The sequence below is a fragment of the Oenanthe melanoleuca genome, chromosome 18, assembly GCF_029582105.1.
Source record: "Oenanthe melanoleuca isolate GR-GAL-2019-014 chromosome 18, OMel1.0, whole genome shotgun sequence".
NCBI lineage: Eukaryota > Metazoa > Chordata > Aves > Passeriformes > Muscicapidae > Oenanthe > Oenanthe melanoleuca.
Window position 1 is genome coordinate 1002474 of NC_079351.1, and position 22641 is coordinate 1025114.

Here is a 22641-nt window from a genome sequence, read left to right on the forward strand (position 1 = left end):
CATGGGAATGGGAATTTCAGAGGCTGGAAGCTGTTGGAAAGGCTTTGGAAGGGCTCAAAATGAGTGGAGAGAGTGGACAGGACACAGAGATAGGAAAATGCATGTGGCAGACACAAGTCCTGCTGCAAGGACTCATTCCCTGGTATTCCCAGCACGAGAACTCCACGAAATCTGGCTGAGCACAGAGGAGCTTGGCCTGGTTACAGCCCCCAACCATTCCAGGGAGCTGCTTAAAAATCCTTGGTTTTGAAAGCAAGGGTAACATGTCCACAAACAGGTCCTGGTCCCAGGGCTCAAGAAGCTGCTGAGAAATGACTCCCTGATTCCCAGAAAGCTAGGATCAAATAGGATAAAAATAGAAGGATGGAATCTGGATCTCGTGAAGGGAAGGGCTCTTGGAATTCCTCTACCTCAAAAAGGAGAAAGTGATGAGCAGCAAAAGAATTTTTACAGCTTGTTATGTGATGACAAATCGATCTAAAAGGATCTAGCTCCACATGAGTCGCAGGAAGTGTTGGACGGCACTTGGACAACCTGGTCTAGTGGAAGGTGTCCCTGCCCATGGCAGGAGGTGGAACTGGATGAGCTTGAAGGTCCCTCCCAGCCCAAACCATCCCATGATTCCATGACTCCCAATCCTCACCGTGCAGAGTTACAACCCAGCTCACAAAAAGCACAACAAAAAGATGCTTCTCAGTGAGGGGCAAACCAGAATGGCCACAGGGAGCACTTCTACCACTGGAAGCTGCCAGAAAACTGCAAATCAAGGGGAGAGGTGAAATTGGAAGGAGGAATTAAAACATTGGCACTTCCAGAGGGGGAGGAGGGGCTGATGCTGAGGGAGGTGACCCCGAAGGACGGAGCAGCGTGGTCAGAGCCCAGGAGACCCTGCAGGGCCCCGTTCCCAGCACACCCCGCAGACAGCCCGACGCCTCGGGAAGGAAAAGGCTGGCGGGACGTGGAGCAGCTCTGCATCAGGGGCAGCGTGGCCAGGGAGCAGAGGGCAGAGCTGAAGAGCTGCTGCAGAGGAAACAGGAGCAGAATGTGCTGCCCGCCTCGCCGGGGTGCACAAAGAGCAGATATCCTGCCATGCGCCCCCCGGGCAAACGCCGAGTCAGCAGGTCCTGCACTGCTGCCCTGGGCTCGAGCTGCTCCACTTCCTCCCCTCCCACAATCCACAGCCCCGGCACAAATGCATTTTGTGCCTGGGAGGCTGTTCTGGCACCTTCCAGAAACAACAGCGGAGAGGAAGAGCGTTTCCACAAAGAGGATCTATTCTGGTGCCACAGGAACCAGGAGCAACGTGGGAGAGGAGGGAACTGAAGGAAACGGCTGAAAACATTAAATGCTTTAAAAGGATTTTTGTTGTTTCTTATCTTAGTGGGGAACCAGGGGCTCAAATGCCTCGGATTGAAACCCCTTTGATTGCTGCACATTTGGAGTTCAGCTGCGGGTACGGGCACACGTGGCAGTCTGAGACAGGCTGGGCTGTCCCTGAGCAGCTCCCCCCTCCTCACCTACCCCCTCCCCAAATGAAGACCAGAATAAGGGGGCCATGATTTGGCTTAATTCCATGGAGATGCTTATGACATGGAAAAGCAGGAGGTTTATGCTCAGGGGACCACCAAGGTGATTGAAGGAACAAGTGAGGGCTGCAAGGACTTGGGTGCCAAGGAACCAATCCAGGCAGAGGAGCCACCAATCCCCAGAGCATCCAGAGATCCTGGAGCAAGGGGAGGCACATCTGAGCCAAGGTCTGGTCCCACGGGAATGATCCCCTTCAAACCCAGCGATCCCACTGAGAACAGAGACCTTTCTGCAGGAGCCCCTCTCAGCATGGACACAGTGAGAGGCTTGGAGAGCCTGGGGCAGGTCAGCACGGCCAGGAGCCACGGTCCCCCGGGAGCCACGCTCCGAGCACGGACGGGAATTCAGGAGAGGAAGTTTACGCGGTCGTTTCCTCGGCCGGTCGTGCTCCCTTGGCCCTCCTTCCTCCCAGAAGATGACTCCAGCCCTGCAGAGCAGAGCTGTGAGCTCAGCCCTCCTCCTGCAGCCACGGGAAGCAAACAGCAAACACGCTGCAGTGGTGTGGCGTGACGCCATCCCCGTCCTCCTGGACACCGCGCGCTCCGAGGGACGGAGTCATGGCGAAGGAATGCGGAGCCCGGGTCACTGCTGGGCCCCTCCTCAGAGAAGCTGTGTTTGTCTGGGGGGCTGTACCCCTGGATGTGCTGCTGGGAAAGCTGTGCTGGCCCCTGTGCTGCCAGGGAAGGGCAGAGGGAATCTCTTTTCCACCCGCACAGGAGCCGAGGGGTCACTTCCTGACCTCCGGCAGCTCCTCTTCCCCAACTGGGACAACAGCAACTCCGGCCTCCCTAGGAGGGGCCTCTCGGACAAGCTTGTGTCAACACTGGGAAGGCAACACCTTCCTGTTGGCAGCTCCACACTCTGTTCACAGACCCCCACACGCCCCACAGCAGCTCTGCCAAACCCAGGGCTCCCGGGGAGCAGCGGGACGCGGACCTTGACAGGAACAGATGCTTAACCACAAGAAAGGGAACACTCACCCTGCTCCAGTCACAGCACTGTGTGCCTCACTCCAGGCTTTGTAACTGCTCTGGGACCTGCCTTTCCAACCTAACCCTTCCAGCCTGGCTGAGCAGCAGCTCCAATCCTTCCCAGCTCCTCAGCAGAAGCTCTTTGCTGGTCAGCAAACATCTGCCCATTTCCCTCCTCCACCTGAAATCCTCTTCACTACTTTTAGCAAAACTCCTGTTTCGTAGCCTCAGTTTCCACCATCTCCTGTAAAAACCTGGCCTTCTGTGTCACCACCTGCCTGACACTGGATGCTGCTGGGTGCCAGAAGTGGCCTGATAAAAGCAGCCAGTTCTCAGCAGCACAAGAGCCAAGATAACCCAGGGAAGTGTAAAAGCTGGCACTGAGGTTTGCTGCTCTGAAGGAGGCTAAAGCTGGTGCAGGGAAGGAGGGAGAATGTCCATGCAGGCTGTTTGGACAGGGACAGGAAGGGAAGGACAGCTGAGCCCAGGGCTGGCTCCTCTCCCCCCCCCGCCACCTTCCTCAGGAGCTGACTTTGATGGAGTGGAGCACCTGATCAAAGGAGAGCAGGAATGAAGGAGGAGACCAAAGACAGAGCTCCAGGGAAAGAATAAATGAGCCTTTGCAAAGACCTGGAGGGAGGAGGAGAGGATGGGCTCCGACTTGGGCTGTGGAGGCGGGGAGGTGCTGAGCAGGGCGGGCAGGTGTGTCCTCGCTGCGAGCAGGAATGCAAACCTGACAGGCAATGGATCACTCAGGGAAAGGCTGGACAGCTCGCTGCCAGCCCCTCGAGAGGTAACCCGGGGCCTGATGCTTTAGATAAGCCCTTCCTCCTTTGTGGGGATTTCTGCAGGACAAACATCTCCCTCAGCCTCGTGACTGCGTTTGGGGTCAGGCATTGTGATGGCCCCAGTGTCCCACCCCAGCAGCCGGGCTGAGAGCTCAGCCTGTCCTGAGTGCAGCCTCGAGGCACTGCAGGGAAACACTCTGGCTCAGCCGGAACAGAAAGCAATTCTTGAAAGTGCTCTTTGTTTCCCTGAAAAACCCAGGCTGGCATTCAGACTCCTGCTCGGGGTTTCACTCAAAGAAGTTCGGAGCTAAGTGTCAGAATTCAGAGTGAAAGCTGGAAAGTTGGACTATTTCCTTGTGTCAGGGAAAGCACAGGGAAGAAAAAAAACACACCCTGCTTAAAAAATTCACGTAGGTTTGCAAAGCCACAAGTCATTAAGCACAGAACAAGCCACCAGTTCTGTGGGCCCCACAAAAACGTTCTGCTCTCCCCTGCTGACTCCGCACTGCGCCCAAAACCTGATTCCCAGCCCACAGACTGTCCTGACTGGGAATGTTGGGACAGAGGCTTGTGAAAAAGGCAGTGGATTAAATCATTGTTAGGAAAAAACCCCAGAACCTGTTAATTTCAGCCCACGGTATTTGCAGGAGCAGACAGATCAAGCCCAGCAAAGAGCCACTTTGTTTCAGTCCCTGAGGAGGCCAATTCAAACTGGAGCAAAAGGAAAAGTTAAACTTCTAACAGCCTCTGAACGACCCCAATCCCTCAGAAAATCAATTCCTGAAGCAACACCTCTATGTGTGTGTTCCTTTTTACTATTATTTTGGTTGAAAGCAGAAAGCTGAGGGTCGGCAGCACAAACCACATCGTGGAGCCCTGTTTGTTTTACCCAGCCCGGGCAGGTCGGGATGTGAGGCTTTAAGGTTTTACAGGCTGCCTGGATTTCCTGCTCTGAGGATCCAAAACCTGAATCCCACCAGGAGGAGGACTGGAAGCAGTGTTTTATGCACAGAATGACTGTTTCACTTGCTGCTGGAGGGACAAAAAGAGTTGGTGTTCCAGCTTAGGCCAGCACCACTGCCACTGCTTGTGCATCCCTAAGTGGTGGACACCCACCCAGAACAGCCCCCACCTGTACTGGGCAGACTGGAGGGGGAGGCTGGAGGAGGTGCTGAGCAGATTCAGTGCTGCAGCCAGATGAAGCACGTTCCCAGGCTCTGCAGAGGGCTTAGGGGGATGTCAAGCAGCATCAGCACTGACCTGTGAACAAAGCGCATTCTTGTGGATCTTCTTGTAAATAAGAGCTGGGCAGATGAAACAAATGAGGCTTCCCATGGTCGCACCTGTCAAGCCCAGGACTGTTTCCACTGGGGAAGAAGAGGAAAAGTCAGCAAAGGTTTTTTTCCAGGAGTGCCAGAGCAGCAGCACGGGATGGCTGCCAGAGCCCCCAGGCAGGATGGGGTGTGAGTCTGGCCACCCCAGCCAGGAAAACAAATAACAGAGAGCAGAGAAAGCAGCCAGCCCTTGTTCCCAGCTCCTCACTCACCATTGGGGATCATGATGCCTCCAACCATGGTTCCAAAGACAACGGCCAACGTCAGGGCTTTGAAGCGGAGCGGGGGCATGTAGCCCCCGGCAGCGAAGGTGCCGTCCTTCTGCTGGGAGGGCAAGGGTGGAGGGGAGAGTTTAGCTCTGCTACTGCAGTCCCCAGACACTCAGCAATCCCCTCAGCCCCACAGCAACTCCCTCAGCAATGCTCCCTGCAGCTCCAGCCCAGCCCAGCTGTGATCCCCTCAGCTGTGCCCCAGTCCCTGTGCAGGGATTCAGAGAGCAGCACAAGGCCAAGGGCAGGAGGAAGGAGCTCAGGGGTGCAGCAGGAGGGAGAAGTCACAGGGGAAGAGCTCTGGCTGTGCTAGGGAGAGGTGTTCCCCAACAGCTCTGGGAGCAGGGCCATTCCTGCTGTGCTACACTACAGGAGCAGCTCCTCCAGCTGGGAGACAGCCTAGGGGAGGATGGGTGCTGCTGGGCAGCTGCTGGAGGAATTCCAGAGGCCCTCTGCTTCCCATCCCATCCCATCCCATCCCATCTCCCAGGTGGGAGGTGTGGAAGGCAGAGGCCCCAGTGTGCCCTGCAGACCCAGCAGGTCCCTGCTCCACTGCTGCACAGATGGCAGAGGAAGGCAAAGCCATCCTTCAGAGCCCAGATCCAAAGTGCTCCCAAGTGCTTCCAGCGCTTCCTCCTCGCACCCGCTGGCTCTCACCGACCGACTGCCCCCATCCCATCCTCAGGCCCTCCCAACGTGAGAAAAGAGCTGGGGGCTTCTCACAGGCAGAAGTGGCAGGATTTAGAGCTATAAATTGCTCAAGTTTTATTTCCTGCCTAAGAGGTTTCTATTTATGCGGACACACAAAGGCCTCAGAACATTCCCACAATCTCTCACTGTTATTTGCTGAATCCCATCGGCGCGCTCCGCGCGCACAATGCACAGAGGAGAACACGCCACTGCCACAAGGGACTCACAGTCTCCAGCAGACAGACCAGCTTCAGTCACAAAGGCTGGCTGAGGAGCTGGCCCTGGGAAAGGTGGAACGTGTGGGAGAGGGCTGGATCCCAGATCCCACTGCCCGCCCCCGCACCGGGCCGGCACCGCAGCCCGGGAGGCGCTGCAGGAAGGGGACATCGGAACCCGGGGGAAAGGGCTGCTCCAGGGCTGCTGACAAAGGTGCTGGGTGAGAATAATGGAGCAGGAATGAGCAGGCATACAAGGAAGCAAGAAGAAATGGGGCTGGGCTGGGCTCCGAGGCCGGGAACAGGAGCTCAATGAGTTGGCCAGCAAAAGGAGAGCAGCTGGAGCAGCAGGAAATGAGGAGGCCCTGCTGCTTCCAAAAGCCCATTTCTCCCTCTTTCTAAGAGGAAGAACCACCTTGGCTCTGAGCTGTGTAACGTGTCTGTGCCAGAGCTGGAATACCCAGCAGAGCAGGGAGCAGCAGCCATGGGACCTGGGCTTTACACTGGGAACTGCAGCCCTTTGGCCCATGGAATTCCTCTGCAGAGAGGACACAAATCTCCAAGTGCCAGGGATTAACCATTGAGCAGAGCAGCATTTAGAGACAGCCACAGGCCCCTGCTGAACTGAGGATTTTATGGGAGTTGAGGCTGTGTCCCTCTGGACAACAAGTACCTGCTAAATACCATCACCACCTGAGTCTCACGGAGCCAAGGCAGGTTTGGGGCCCAGTCAGAGACCAAAAAGTCACAAAAACCCTTCAAAAATCAAGTTTCACACCAAGGCAGCCCTGGGACCTTACCTGCTGCTCAAAGAGCAGGGTGTTGAGTGCCTGTCTGCAGGGCAGGATCATCATGGGGAACCCCACTGCCACCGACATCATGAATCCCACGCGGATCATCTCCGTCACCACGTTGGAAGGGAAGTTCATCAGGACGTTCCCAGCAATGGCCTCGGTGTAACTCACGTAGCCAAAGAAGCCCACCTGGGGAGGGGAGCGGGCTTGGACTCCCAGCACTTCACACCTGCTCCTCACTGAGGGGCAGGATAGTGACTCCCACTGGAGCAGCCAAGGGGGAGTGTGGGGTCACCTCCACGGGCAACCTGCCAGCAGCCCCAGCACCCCAAAACCTGGGACAGGTCATTAATCAAGAGTGGGAACTGCCTAAAAGCAAGTTTCTCATCAAATCCATGGGTTTTCCTTTGCTTGCTGTCATGGATTGTCCCTCTCCAACAGTTTCCTGCAGCAGCCTGTCTCATGGACCAAGGCTCTCCTCAGGAATTATTAACCCAGTTTTATTAACTGCTGCCTTATGAGGCATAACTTCCTTCACAACAGGCTGGATAAAGCTCTCCCAAACTCTGGGCAGCAGCCTCTGCTCCAGGCTGGGCCTGGGAAGAGCTGGGCCTCCACTCTGCCTCCATCCAAGGAAACGTGCTACTCTGAAAACTTGGATTCTCCCAATGCCCCCTGTGCTCTTGGGTTCATCACCTCCCACCTAACTCTCCTTTCAGCACGACAACTTATCTGTTAGAATAAATACAGATAAGCAGAAACCAGCCCCAGCTGTAGATAAATCCTCAACCCTGTGGCCCCTCCAGATTTCTGGCAAGGGAAGAGAAGGGGAAGTTCCTACCATGATGTAAAAGGTGGTGACCACGTTTAGGGAAGAAGCAAATATGGAGCTCATGATTTTGACAGAAGGTTCATCCAAGCTGTCGTAAGTAGGCAAGACCTGACTGTAAAAAGGGTAAAATATTTAAGGAAACCTGCAGAAAACAGGAGAAAAACCCCCAATCCCAACCCGTTCTCTGCCTCAGCCCAGCAGCAACGAATCCCTGACGCCTTCCCCCTCTGGAGCATAAACACCTGCTGCTATTCCACAATTTATACTGCTAATGCCAAGAGATTTCAGAACACTCATAACTTTTAAGTGTTGCAAAAATATTCCTGCTCTCCCCACCCCACCACGTGGAGCGAAACGTGTGATGTAAACATTTGGATTGGGGAAGGGTTGCAAAATGAATGACCGCTTGTTCCCGGGGCCGCGGGTGGCTCGGCGCCAGCCCCAGCGCCACAGATTATTGTTCTTGGAGCTCTCCGTGCTGATAATTAAAGCAACACAGTGTTTACAGAGGAAAAGCGGGGAGAAGGTTGGAGCATCCCACTGTCTGAAGGAAAAGTTAAACAAACAAACCCCAGAGCAGCGCCTGTCCTACTTCAGCTGGCTTCACGGAGCGCCAATTCCCCGGGATTTGGGGTATTTACAGCCTTGGAAAGCGTGGGGAATGTTCTTTTTGACATCAGGTGCATATTTTAGCAACTCATTAACCTCTTGTTACTTTAATTCTAGCGGCTGCATCCTGGAACTCTTGGGAGAAGGGAGGGGAAGCTCCTGGAACTCTTGGGAGAAGGGGGGGAAGCGTGCAGGGAGATGGGAAGGGGTATCCCCAGCTCCAGTGGGCACCAAGCCATTTCCCAGGAAGTGTGTCAGGCTGAGGCCAAGCAGAAAGATCCTTAACCCTTAATCCCTGAACCTCAAAGGAGGCTGAGCACGTGGGGACACGTGCTGGGGCTGGAGGTACCAGCAGGGAGCAGCAGGCTTCCCTGGGAGTCTCCATTTGGAATTCCTCCCTGGGAGAAAAGAGACAGGCTTCCCAAAATCTCTCCATTTGGGATTTATCCCTGGGAGTGAGGAGACTGGCTTTCCTGGGAATCTCTACATTTGTGATTTCTCCCTGGCAGAAAGGAGACTGGCTTCCCAAAATCTCTCTATTTGGGATTTCTCCCTGGCAGAAAGGAGACTGGCTTCCCAAAATCTCTCTATTTGGGATTTCTCCCTGAGAAAGGAGACTGGCTTCCCTAGGAATCTCAGAATTCGGGATTCCTCCCTGCCCTCTCCACAGCCACCTCCAGCTACGTTCTGGCCTTCAGTCTCCAAGAGAAGGGTCCAGCCAAACATTCAGACTTGGGAAGGAAAAAAAAAAAGGGAAACAGGGAGGCTCTGCAGTGTGGGGTATGGTTAAAAAGTGATTCAGAGGTTAGCAAAATTAAATCTACCCAGCTGAGACTATATAGATAAAATACATTTAAAGAGAGGAATGGAATAAATAGAGGGCAGGTAAAGAGAGAAAGAGAGAGAATACACAGATGGAAAGAAATAAAAATACACATATATATAAATACTGCCTGACGTGGGAACAGTGTATTTTCCTGATGTTTGGAAAAAAACACAAAGCTTTAGATTGGGTTTGGCACAAAAGTGCTGCCATGGAGCCCATATATAGGCACACACAGGTCCAGACCAAACCATTTCCCTGCATTTCCAGTTCCCAGGAAAATTCTGCTGGGTACTGTGTGGCTTCCATAAGGAAAGGAAAAAAAAAAGGATTTGTTAACAAGGTAAAGCTGCAAGAGAACACAATTCTCTTTGCCAGTTGTAATGGAGACATTAAACAGCAAGCCTGGAGTGTGCCGGGGTAGGATCTGAGCTGCCAAGAGAGCCAGTAAGTGGGAAATGATGATTTGGATCTTGGAGTGGGTGTAAACACAGCAGTCTGAGCAAATTTTATCTGTCACATTCATTTACTGTTGGCACGAGACCCGTTTGCTGGAACTACACGGGGGGAAGCCCAGCTCTGCCAGGCTTCCAGAGGAGGATGGTCCTTCCAGAGGAGGATGGTCCTTCCAGAGGAGGATGGTCCTTCCTGTGTCCAGGGCTGGATTTACCCTGGTTAGAGCTGTCACAGCTCTGGCCAGGCACGTAGCACTCACGTGCTGTCCTGGTGCAGCAGGGAATGCTGCTGGAAACCTGGAACAGCCTGGCCTGCCCTCACCTCCTTCCACTTGGCAGCAGAAATCCTCACAAAAACAGGGAACTGGAAAGGTGGAAATCTGGAACAGCCTGGCCTGCCCTCACCTCCTTCCACTTGGCAGCAGAAATCCTCACAAAAACAGGGAACTGGAGAGGTGGAAACAGCCTGGCCTGCTCTCACCTCCTTCCATGTGCCACTAAACTCTGAGAACTGGAAATGCAGGAACAACCCTCCAAAGCCAACTGTGTGATCTTCAGAGTGTTCTCCATGAAATCTGGGGAAGCAGAGCAGCCCCCAGCACTCAGTACTCAGGGTCACACAGTGGAGTGACACAGCCTTTACTGGTGCTCCAGCACTCCCTTCAAGAACCAGGGGAATTTCATCCCTCCTGCAGCTGCACCAGAAGCTCCTGAGGAGCTGTTTGGCTCCAGTGGTCTCAAGTTGCTCCATTACAAGAATTCCCAGGTGAAATGGAATAACAAAAGGGTCTGGGTAACAAAAGGGTCACGACTGAATGAGAGGCTGAACTTCAGCAAGCTGATGAAAACAAACCACCAAAGCAGATGGTATCTATCCCTTGCAGATCCTCCTGACCCTGTGCCCTCACACAGACTGGGGCTGGGAATGGCAGGTACTCACGACTGGCAGGCAAAAGACATTCCAAAGATGGGGATGCAGCGGAAAATGCCCTCCCAGCGCATGTAACTCACTCGCTGCAGCCACTGCCCGCTGAAGAGCCCGTGGTTGAAGGAGGACACCACAACCTGCAGCCAGGACACAGAGCAGGGGTGAGGAGCCAGCCCCAAACAGCCCCACAGCAGCAGGCAGAGTGTGACAGCTCTGCTGGGAGCAGCTTGAGCTGCCACCACAGCCCCACTGCAATCCCCCAGCTCCACTTCCCACCCACACAGCTCCCAGGCCACCAAGAACCCCAGGGAGTATTTCAAGGGATCTGTGACATTCCCCCCACCTTGTTTGATGCCATCAGACATCACAGCACACACCAGTGTGGGACAATTTCCACCGACCCATTAACTGTGAGAATTATTGCTCAAAGCAATCTCATTTGCACTTTTTAAAATGTGTTTTTTTAAATGTGTTTTTAAATCCAAACAGGAAGAGAGAGACAAAGGGTCCTAAAGCAGGATCCCACCTGCTGCTCCAGGGCCATTTAACAACACAGGAAAAACTTTACGGAAAGGGGGAGGAGCCGAGGCCAGGGAGCTCCCTTGCCAGGGACACAAGAACTGGCAGGAGTTGGGTTGCACAGGAAGCAGAAGGTAAATATGTCTGAATGTCTGTTTATAATATCCTAGGATGGGGTTTCTAATCCCCAGAGATGTTTTAGTGCAGCAAACTCTTGTGAGTGTTGTGGTTTCTTAAAGGCACAGCTCCTGGGAGGCTCCACACCAGCTCTGAGGTGTGACCCTGCACAGCCTACTAGAAAAGTTACATGGAAAGAATTCCCACACCTCCCTTTTCTTCCAGTCCTGAAATTTGGGTGACACGAGGGAATCACAGGAGCACCTGGGGGGTGAAACTGGTCATTAGAAAGGAACAGAAAGCAGGAAAACGGGATTCCCAGTGTCTGTACCCACCACGAACATGAAGACACTGTAGAAGATGAGAGCCATGGCACTGAAGGACTGAATGGAGGCCATCATGTTCCTCTGGAGGCTCAGGGGAAGGACGATGCACAGGGACACAGCGACGAGCAGCACGATGCGGAACGCGCCCGACACCTGCAGAGCAGAGCAGCGTGAACCCCTGCAGGGAGGACACTCCACACACCCACCCAACCTGCAAACCTGCCCTGGGCCATCATTCCAGAGTGAAAAGCGACTTTAAACAGTGAAATTCTGTGTCTGGAGGTGTTTGAAGGTGCTGCAAGCTCGGTGCTGACTGTGCTGAGCTGAGACAGTCACTGGGTGCCACTGTTGCTCTGCAGTGTGTGACAGGTCCGAGCTGGAAGAATCTGGGGGGTGGCTGGGGGGGTTAAATGTTAATCCAGCACAAGCTATTTAGGTATTTTCATGCAATTAAATAAAACCTAAATTTACTTGGGAAGACGAGAAATTGAAAGTGTTGAAAACTCCAATCCAGAAAATTAATCAAAGCCTCACACTGGTATTTATTATAGCAGAACACTCTGGAATGCTTGGAAATATTTAATACCTAATTTGGCTGCAGCCTCGACGCATCTTTTTTAACTTCACAGTCCCTTAATCTGAGCTTAGGAGCATCAGGCAGCACAGATAACACTCTACCAAAAATCCTTTTGCTTCCCTGCACGGCCCTCGTGCCGGCTCTGAGGAGCACCTCTTGCCTCTGAGCATCCTGAGCCAGCAGCAGGCTCATCACACGGCTGAGGAGGCAGGAACACAGAGACTTTGGCCACAAAAACAGCCAAGGACACACAAAAATCCCTCCTGAGCTACAGAGAGGAGAGCTCAGGCAGAGGAACTGCCTGTCACTACCCACTGGGGCAGGAATTAAGGCAGGAAGCATTATCTCCCCCCGGAATCTGCTCCAGAATTAATAAGGGACCAAGTTAAAAAGAATTCCTTTGATGGAAATGCCTTATTGGAGTTTTACACAGCTGATTGTTTGCCATATGTCTGAGCTTCCCAGACTTCCCAGAGCTGCAGGCTCTGTGCATGAGGATCTCTCTGTGAGGGGACCCCACAAAGCCCCCTGGGAGCCCAGGGGGTGCTGAGCACACCCCAAAGCAGGAGCTCTGCTGCAGCCAGGGAACACAGGGCTCAGTGCAAGGTCTGGGAGCACTGCAGGAGTGATTTATTCACCTGGAGTCCGAGCATCTGGGCAAAGAAGTTGGAGCCCAAATCGCCGATGACGACGTAGAAAGCGATGCAAGTGCCCAGCATCAACCCAATCATGCTGCAAACACAAACAGGGATGGGTTAGGAGGGCCACATGTCCTTCCTCAGAGCTGGGAAGAGCAGGACAATCCTTCTGCACTCCATCCCAATAAAACAGCCACCAGAGAACCTCTCTCCACACCAAACACTCAGACATGCAGCTCTGCCCACATGCAGGGGTGTAACTCTTGTTGGGAACCATGGGGGAAAAAACCCAAGGAAAACTAATCTTGGAGATGAAAAGAACTCCTTGAACTCCTGGAAAAATTCAAAAGAATCAGCACGAGGCTCTCAAGAGCCCCACACCCACAGCAGCACCCTGCCATAAGAGTCTCAATATCCAGTGGGCTCTCCAACATCTCCCCACACAATGGACCACACTTTAATGAAAAGATTGTCCATGAACTGCTTCTCCTCCCACTTCTGGAGCACTTTCCTTCCCAGTTCCAATTATAGAACATCCCTGTGGCAATTACAGCCTCTGCTTGCATGGACAAGAAACATCTGAGGAATATTCTGTGTATTTTTAGTGCTGTGCAGAAGTTAGCAGCTGGGAAGAGAGAAGGACCCGGCACCATTGCCAGCCCTGGGCTCAACATGCCTGGAAAAGAATTCCTGCTGGAAAAAGCAGGGCTCTGAGGATTGTGCCATCACCTGACATCTGCACTGGGTCATGGGAGGAAGCAGAGATGGAGACAGGATTCCCCCTCAAGGCATCTCGCAGGGAAGGGAGCACAAAGGGCGGGAGCAGAGCAGATCCTGGGATCAAAACACTCCCTCCCACTAACTCAACAGCAGGGATGTCACCCCTGGAAAGCTGCCACGAGTGACAGGGCTGTGATTTCACAGCAGAGCAGGAGAGGAGCTCATCCCCAAGCACCTTCTGGGCTCCCAGAGCCTGGGCAGCTCTCCCATCCCCGGGCAGGATGGAGGTGCCACCTGTGAGCTCTGCTCAGGGCATCTCACTCAGCCTCCCAAGGAATTCCAGGAGACAGCAGGGGAAGGAAGGAAGGAAGGAGAACACAGCAAGGCTCAGAAAAGTTTTCAGCAAAAACACCCAAACTGTTCACACTTTGAATCAGCAGCAGATTTACCTTGTTTCCACCAACATTTTTCCTGCTTTTCCATAGGCATGAAATGCTGGCATAAAAAGGAAAAAAGAGTGGAAGTTAGTCAAAGAAAGGGCCAGAAAAGGGCAAGATGTCAGTTCACAATTAGACATTAACAGTGACACAGGGCAGTGCAGCAGGAACTCACCACTGGTATTTTGGGGCTGTTTCCCTCACCCTCCCACTTTCTTTTTCAGCCTTTCCCTTTGGAAACTGAAAACCACATAAGACAGGAACAGGGATGAGGGAAAGCCAGCAAGCAGGTTCTTTTTTTTTTTTCTATTTAAAACCAGAAGTGGTGTGAAGCAGCAGCCACACATGGCAGCCATTAAAGGCAATGGGAGAGAAAATATTCCTGTACAAGATTGTGTGTGGCGAAAGTTAAAGTGGTGCAGAATTCCAGTCCAAGTCCCCTTTTTATTTTTATCTTCCCCCTCGAACTGGGCCGCCCAACATCGCTGGCTGGGAGAGCTGAGCTGGTGCCCAGAACGTTCAATCCCATTCCCAGAATACCCAGTGCTCCCAACCCACACCAAAGGGCTGCTGCCAAGGCTTTGCTTTCCCCCCTCCCATCCTTGGGTTGGAGCAGAAAATGCTCAGTAGTCCTCAAATCATTGGGTTTTCTCTCAAAAAGACAATGCCAAGAAAACTTTACTTCTATTTTTAGCTCTTATTGGGCAGAACGGGAATGGGGAGCTCCAGTGCCAAACCCAGACCACAGTGTCCAAATCTGCCAGTGAGGTCCAGCATGAACCCACCACCCTGGAGTCCCCTCTGCCTTCCCTCAAGGCACAGCCCAGCATTCCCAGTGCCCGCCAGAAAACAAACCCAAATCCTTTCTGGAAGCTTCTTCTGCTATTTTAAATATTAGCTTCAACTCTTGATTTCCTTGGACTCTACTCGAGCTAAAAATTCAGGAAACGAGATGTTCTCCCACAGAATGAGCAAAAGGCACGGCAGGGACCCACAGCCTGGAGCAGGGATGTGGGGGAGCACCCAAAATAGCTGCTGGATCAGTGACAGGGCAGTGGGACAGCAGCCACCAGGCACCGTGCCCGGGCACGGGGAGCGGCCGCTCTGCTCCGGCCTCCTCTGGGAATTCACAACCATGAGGGAAAAGGCAACAGCCCTGGGGGGGCCAGGCCCACAGACCAAGTGTCTGGGAGGAGAAAGAGGAGCCAGCAAGGGGAAAATATCCCTCCTGGGGATGGGTCAGTAACAGGCTGAGCTCGGGGAGGGGGGGATGGAGGAGTGGTGCTGCTGATCCTTGCAGAGCACATTCCAGCCCCGGGTGATGCTGGACCCTGCCCATCTCCCTGGCTGTTGGGAATTGAGGTTCAATGGGAACAAGCCTCCAAACACTGTGGGCAGGTGTCCCCACCTGGGGACAATGGAAAATTGGGATTCTTTCTTTTCTCCAGGAGGTAAGGACTGTAAAATAAACGGTACAGTCAAATCCTTGGAATGGGATCTTGGAATGTCCCCAAACTGAGCAGAGCTTGCTCAGTACCTAGAGAAGCTTTCAAACCCAGTGTGGTTCCTGGGACAGAGCTTTAGCCCCTTGCCCTGCAGGGCTGAGCTGCCCAGCACAGCCCCAGCACATCCCGAGTGCTGCTGGAAAGGGAGGGATTCACTCATCTCCCAGTTAAAACCCATCTGGGACTGCCTCCTGCTCCCCTCCTCACCCACACATGTCCCTGCAGCCCTTCCCCTTCGACAGTGGTGCCGAGCCAGGGCCAGCCCCAGCCTGGGACACCCTTTGTGCCGGAGCCGTTCCTCCGGAAGGCACTGCCCGCCCGCAGGCAATGTGCACAACCTTCCTCAGCGCTGCCAAAGCCTCCCAGGAGTGCCCCCAGATGTCCCCGTGCCCAGCCTGTGGGGACAAAGGGGGTCTGTGTGGAGCTGCCCGAGCTGGGAGCATTGGGATGCGGCGTGGGAGCGCTGCCGGCCCGTGGCACCTCTCCCAGGGCACCGGCAGTGGGCACAGGGCTGCTGCCAGGAGGAAGCTGGGAAGCATTCCTGGCCCCCTCTGTATGGCAGCCCCTTGGCTCAGGGCTGTGCTGAGGATCCCTTCTTCCCGGGACACGCTCCAAGGCGCAGGGGACTCTGTGTGCTCCGGGAAGCAGCACACAAAGGCGGCTTGTGAGGGGCAGGGAGCGGCGGCACCGGCAGCTGGGCCGGGCGCTCCGGAGGCTCCCCCTTCCCTCTGGCACCAAAACAACCTCCCAGACCATGCAGCTTCTCCATCTTTTCTGTTTCTAGCAGACACAAGTCGGCAGAAGCCGGGATGTGCTTCCTGGGAGCAGCACCTCGGGCACTCTGAGGGAGGAGCAAACCCATCTGTCAGCAGCTGGTGCGAGCCCTTGTGCCAGGGCAGCGCCAAGCAGCTCCCTCCTCCCTCAGAGAAGTAAGGCACAACAAGGAAAAGACAACTTTTCCTGCTGCTTCCTATGCCAAGGGCAAGGACTGGAACCCAAACACCTCCTCCTGCTCCCCAAGTCAGTCAGAATCCCAAGAGAGGCCACGAGCTGGGGCCAGTCCTGGCGCCAGCGCTGAGCTCCGAGGGCGGCCAGGCTCTGCCAAAACCCACCCAGGAATCTTCCAGATGTTTTTATTTTCTCAGCCCTTTGGAACCTCGCTCTGTTTCCTCTCTGCTGAGCCATAAAGGAGCTCCCAGCTCGGATCCAGGCAGCCCAGCTCCGTGCCAGGCTGGCAGGACCCGCTGTCCCGGCAGCGCTGGGTGGGGAACTCGTGCCCAGACCCATAATTAATTCATCCCAGAGCCACAATTCATCCCAGATGGCTCCCAGGAGCTGGGTTTGGATCATCTCCTCCCCTGCCCCGTGGAGTCAAAACAACTCAGCACCCACTAACAGGGCTGTGGGGAGCAGGATCCTACCCCAGCACTGGCCTGGGGGAGAGGCCGAGGCAGAACAAGAACTGGGAACTGCAGCAAGAAAACATTTGCTGTTCCAACAGCAACTGAGGAAATGCAAACTGGGAGGCCAAGGTCACAGTGCTGTTAGAGGAGCAGGAGGGCTGGGAAGCAGCTCCAGAGCTGGGATCTCACCGAGGCCGGGGTAGGTCCTGCGCTTGCTGAGGTTGGCCGACTTCACCAGGAACATGCAGGACTGGTGAGTCATCCAGGAGCAGAAGATCAGCAGCACAGCTCCCAGGAGGATCCCACACTGCAATGGCAAGAGACCAGCAGGAGATGGAGGGGTCAGGCCCTCCCTCAACACCCCCAGCTCCCCACACATGTTCCAGCCACATTTTTCCCTTTTCAGGAGTTCTGTCCCCTTCCTACCAGCTCCATGTTGCTCTCTCCACACCACAAGGACATGTGGAACACACCACAGCTCCCAGCTGCACCAGTCCAAGCACCCAGGAGTGAACTGGGAGCAGCTTGTGGAGTAGAATTCCCACCCTGCTTCATCCCTCCACAGCTCCCAGTGGGTTCAGGGAGCAGAGAGACCCCGAGGAGCCACCTCTGCTGCAAACTTATTTACCAACAACCATGTGGTGTCACAAACTCCTCACCCAGCTCCTGCCTCGCTGCCCTCCCTGTTCCCAGGGCTGGGAACCACAGGGCACCAGGCAGGTGCCTCGGAACAGGCCCAGAACCCAGGGAGGGCAGTGGGCAGCAGGGGTTTGGAAAAGCCTCCAGATCAACTCCCGTTTATCATATGGGTAAATCCTTTGAGTTAATCTTTCCCTTCTCCTTACAAGACAGGCAGAAAGGATCAGTTGGAGACCACAGAACAGGAAAAAACCCAGAGTTTGGTGCAGAAGTTTTCAGCTGGAGACTTCATTATTAAGAAAAAACAGTTCCAAAACTTCCAGTGCTCGGAACACGAGATGCCTGATCTGGGTCTGAAGTGTTTCCTTTGCTGATTCTCCTTTCCAACCAGGGAACCACCCCCCGATTCGCACCAGAGTGGCCCCTGCCCGCCTCCCCCGGGCCTGGAGGAGCTCGCAGGGGCTTCGGGCTGCCAAGGGCACGGAGCGACCCCCGCCCCGGCCGGGGGACACCGGCAGCACCCCGCCCGGCGGGCGGCCCCTCACCTGTCGGAAGCAGAAGGGCACGGTGAGCACGCTCACCCCCACGATGCTGTTCACCACGTTCATGATCAGGCCCCAGTTGGAACCCGCCGCCGCCGCCGCCGCCATGGCCCGCGGCGGAGGATCCCCGCGGCGGGGGAGCCGGTTTGTGGCCTCTCCCCGAGCCCCACGGCGGCTCGGAGCGTCCGGTGCCCCCGGTTCCCCTCAGCCGGCCGTGCCCGCCATGGCCCCACCGGGCCCGCCCCGAGCCGGCACCGGCCACAGCGGCACTTCCGGCTTCCGCCGCCGCCGCAGGAAGTGGCGTGTCCGCGCGGCGGAGCGGGGACGCTCCTGCCGCCCCGGAGGTCTGGACTCGCTGGTGGTGGAGGATAAATGGGGGGTCCCCATGGCTGGGGGCACCCCCGGAGAGCTGAGCACGGCCGGGAAGGTCGGGAATGCACGAGAACGCACATCCATGCAGATCCATGCGTGGAAATGCACGGAGATGGGCGTGCGCATGCCTTTACATGCGTGTGTGCATACACGTACACGACCACACATCTTGCGGCAGCGCTGGCACCCCAGCGGGGGTCCCCGGCGTGATGGCGGCCTCAGAAAAGCCCCTCGAGGGCAGCCCATCACCCCCGGCATCCCCTCCCGCCTGCACATCTGGGCACGCATCCAGCTGTGCGCACACATCTGCTCCCCATCCCAAGCGGAGCCACCCCCAGCTCTGCCGCGGACGTACCCCCCACATCCCCCAGGATAAGGGGAAAAAGAAGGAAAGACGTGGGGGGGCTCTGGGAGGGTCCCCCGAGGCCAGGCGCGGCGGCAGCTCGGAGTGGCACACGCCAAGGGCACGTTCCCGTCGGGGCGGCAACGAAACGCGGCGCTCGTATAATTTGCAGCAATTGCGATGGGAAACCGCAGGAATTCGCTCTACAAAAGGTTTGCAGGGAGGTGAACAGGCGGCCTAATTCCCTCCAGGTGCGGCGCGGGATCGGTAGCTCTGGCTGCGTTTTCCTGGCTCCTGTGCTGCAGCGGTGGCTCCTGTGTCCGTGTGTGTCCTAGGGGTGGGATGAGGGAGCCCCTCGGGAATGTTGTCCATGGTCAGCAAAAGGGCTCTGGTGGCTTCTCCATGTCCGACTGGGAGCTGGGGGCTTGGGAGACGTGCAGAGCCAGCCAGGAGTCCCTGTGACAAGGGATGGGGACAGCAGGGGAGCCGCCCCCCGGTCCTGCTCTGCCGGCAGGAGACACCGGGAGCCGGCAAAGGGCCCTGCTGGGTTTGGGATCCCACCACAGGATCCACTGGGAATCCCAGGTGGCTCAGAGCCCTTCCCAGTCCTGCCCCATGGCCCAGATTCCTCCCGCTGGATTTGGAGCCACGGAGAACAACCAGCCCCAGAGGATGCCAGAGCCACAATTATTGTAATTAGAAATGGGGGCTCAGGGCTGGCTGATCCCGCAGGGATCCTGCGCTGCTTTATGGAATTGTCGCTCGGGATGTCCAGGGGCCGCTGCTGTGTCCGATGCTGCTCCGCAGGGATGTGCACACGTGTGCTGGCACACGCTGAGCTGAGCCGAGCCAGATTCCCAGCTCCCACGGGTGATGCTGTCCCAGGAAAGCAGCTGGGTCCATCTCTGCCCCCACCCATCCCACTCTCGTTCAGGAATTTGCCTCAGGGGTAGCTCCAGGCCAGGGGGCTCCCATGAACCTCCCATGGCATGGGGATGCTCTTCCCTGGAACCATGGGACCATCTCTGCCCTCCCTTCTTGGGGGACACAGCGCAGGGCCCACGGGGATTGGAAAGGAATGGGAACCCCCTCTCTAGACCCGGGGCAAGCCCACCCACACCCCAGCCCATGTCTCCCCTTCACCCAGGGACTGGCACCCAGCACCCAGGGCCACCCTGCTCCCAACAGCTGGTCCCAGCGACAGATGCCTGGCAGATCCTGAGAAGCACCCGGCAGGGATTGAAAAACATAAATTAAAACAAATTGCAGTTTTATATTGCAAATAAGGGCAGTTTGATGGGTTTTATTGCAGAACAACCATTAATGAAGTGCAGTTTCAGGCACCTTAATTGCTCAGGGACCAAAGTTCAGTCCGTATCTCCAGCACGAGCTGGGAGCCGCCGCATATCCCGCGAGGGCCTGGCAGGTTGGGAATGGGATTGGGAATGAATTTATGGGCACGATGAGGAGGATGGAGGCAAGGGGCCAAACCCACCTGGGGGGATTAAAGCAGAGCGGGACAAACAGCACAGGCTGTGCTGGAGGGAGGTGTGAGGCCGTGGTGTCTCCACCGTGGTGTCACCCCAGTGCCAGCCGTGGGGCCCCACAGTGGGTACTCACCACGGGATGGATTTTGGGATGGGGACCCCAAACGTTCTGGATGCTGGTGATGCCGCAGGGGCTGGGCAGGAGCGATGCAGAGCCAACGCAGTGGGGGAAGCCCCCTTCGCCCCCCAGAACAGAGCACGCGTGGGTATGCAGGGCACAGAGGGGCGTGCAGCTGGACACAGCACCGGGGGTACAACACGGGGAATCCACGCGCGGCCAAGCACACTCCGGACACGATCGCGCCCGCCCTACGCGAGCCCCGGCACCGTCACACACCGACACGCTCCCCACCCGCACGTACCCACGCCTAGCACAGGCACCGAGCTGTACCGAGCCGTTCCGAGCCCCACGGTGCCTTACCGGGCCTCACCGAGCCGCACGGGTCCGGTGCGCTGCCCCCGCGCGCGCCCATTCATTCACCCACGCGCGCCGTGGGAACGAGCCGCGCGCGCCGCGGGCGGGAAGCGCAGCCCCGCGCAGGCCCCGCCCCTCCCTGCGCGCATGAATGAGCGCGCCCCGCCCAGACCCATATTAGGACACCCGGCGCTGTTTGGGGCGGGGTCTGACCGGGAAGCCCCGCCTCCTCTACCCGCCAATCAGAGCAGCGCACCGGGCCCCCCGCCGGGCTCCGGCCTTTGTTTGTGGAGGGCTCCGGGGCCAATGGGAGCGCGGGACGGGGGGCGCTGGGCCAATGGGAACGCGGGTTCGGGGGCGTTGGGCCAATGGGATCGCGGGGTCGGGGGCGTTGGGCCAATGGGAGCGCGGGGGGGGCGCGGGGAGGAGCGCGGGGCACGGCCCGGCCCGGCCACGTGCGCGCGGAGCCGCCTCCGCGGGGACCGGGCACAGCGAGGGGACCGGGGAACCCCGGCACGGCCGTGCCACCGGGCTGTGTCCCCCGCAGTGCCAAGGACACGTGCCTGTCCATGCGCTATCACTGCCGGTTCCCGGTGCCACCAACGGCTCGGCGCCTTCCTGCTCCGGTTAACCCTGGGGGACCACGGTGGAGCGGGCCCAGCCCCGGTTGCAAACCTCGGGCGCTGTCCGGGGTGTGTTGCGGGTCTGACAGCCGGAGGTGGCGGCAGGGTTTTTTTGTACTTGGATGCCTGTGGCCTCACTCGCCCGTTATTGCCGGGACTGGGGTGGGGGGCATCGTCCTGGGGGCTCTGAACAGCAAATCCCAACTGCTGCGGCCCCCACTGCAGGCGGAGCTGCACCACACAAGGGACCCTAGGGCTGGGACAGAGCCATCTGTGTATAGGGACAGGGCCGTGCCCAACACCGACTACACGGAGGAGACTGGAGCCTCCCAAGGGATCCCAGAAAGGACCACCAGGAAATCCCATCCTGTGCCGGGGCTGTGTCTGGGATCTGCTGTCCCCTCCTTGGCTGTGGGAAATACCCTTGTTCAAACCAGCCGCATGTCCGTGCCACGGCCACGCTCATGGCAAAGCCGTGACACTCCCAGCCCAGCGGCAGGAGGACGAGCTCTTTGCTGGAAAGGTGAAGGTCACGGTCGCTTTCTCCGTCACAGGCAGCTCCCAGCTCCATGTGTGTCCCTCGGGTGCTCCAGGACAGCAGCACAGCACAGCTCGGTGTCGCACTGGCCATGGCGGCCGACTGTGAGCCGTAGCGGTGGCTGCTGATGGCCAGGCCAGGGGATGCTGACTCCGCTGGTTTACTCCTCACCCCCCTCCCCGTATCTCCCATCATCAGCCCACAGCTCTGGCTCCATTCCCCCATCCAGCCAGGCCTCCCAAACCTCGGCAGCGGCACCGAGCACCGGGGCAGCGGCACAGCCCCGGTGTCACCCGATGGCCGGGACAGCGGCCAGCCCGGGCTGTCCCCAGCGCGCTCTCCGGCAGGCAGGGAAGCACCGGCGCATCTCCCGGGGCCCGGGGAGAGAACAAAGGAGGGCAGCTGCAGCGGAGGGAGCGGCGCTGCCGGATGCGCTGCAGCGCGGATAATCCGCCCCGGCACAGCCTCCGGAGCACCGGCAGCTCCGGCTGCGGGGAGCGGCCGCTCGGCCCGAGAGGGGCTCATCCCAGCTCCCCACGCAGCCCCATCCCGGATCTGTTCCCCCCGTTCCATCCCGCCCCGTCGCCGCGGCCGCGCTCGCCCCGGCTAATGCCGCGCCATAAAGGAACCGACTTACATTAACGACTTTTGTCACCAAAATCATTAACATAATAGGGCTTCCACATCAAAATTGAATATTAATGCTCCGCCGGCTGCGGAGGGAGGCGGATAATTGCTCTAATACATTTTCCAGTCGGATTTTCGCATCGCGGCAGCAATTGCATTAGCAAACCCGATTATTCCCACGGCCGGTACAATGGGATTGTTAATGGGAGTTAAGTTCCTGCCTTTTTCCTCGGACCCCCGAGCGGCTGCGGCTCCGTGCCCCCCACTGTCCCCACCCGCGGGGGGCGCGGGGCAGGGGGCGAGGTCTCTGAGCTGGGAACAGAGGGGACAGCGCTGCGGAGCCACCTCATCTCTCTGTCGGCAAACACGACCCTTGGACAGGACGCAGACGGCCTTGAGACGCGCCGGGAATGCTGTGGCCAGCTGGAAACCCGCCTGTCCCCGGGGCCGTGCTGTGC

General features: G+C 56.9%; 1 protein-coding gene across 2 annotated transcripts in view; it reads right to left on the minus strand.

The window, feature by feature from the left end:
• The window catches only part of SLC38A10 (solute carrier family 38 member 10), a 30345-nt gene extending 12359 nt beyond the window's left edge, over positions 1 to 17986 (minus strand). For both annotated transcript variants that reach the window (XM_056505806.1, XM_056505805.1), the window contains exons 1-10: positions 17722 to 17986; positions 16727 to 16844; positions 13642 to 13687; positions 12473 to 12566; positions 11267 to 11410; positions 10308 to 10432; positions 7490 to 7592; positions 6655 to 6837; positions 4893 to 5004; positions 4607 to 4713 (exon numbers count right to left, since the gene is read on the minus strand). In XM_056505806.1, the coding sequence (XP_056361781.1) occupies positions 4607 to 4713; positions 4893 to 5004; positions 6655 to 6837; positions 7490 to 7592; positions 10308 to 10432; positions 11267 to 11410; positions 12473 to 12566; positions 13642 to 13687; positions 16727 to 16844; positions 17722 to 17826 (1137 nt within the window). In that variant the 5' untranslated portion in view covers positions 17827 to 17986. The remainder of the gene's footprint in view (positions 1 to 4606; positions 4714 to 4892; positions 5005 to 6654; positions 6838 to 7489; positions 7593 to 10307; positions 10433 to 11266; positions 11411 to 12472; positions 12567 to 13641; positions 13688 to 16726; positions 16845 to 17721) is intronic.
• Positions 17987 to 22641: the final 4655 nt, after the last annotated feature.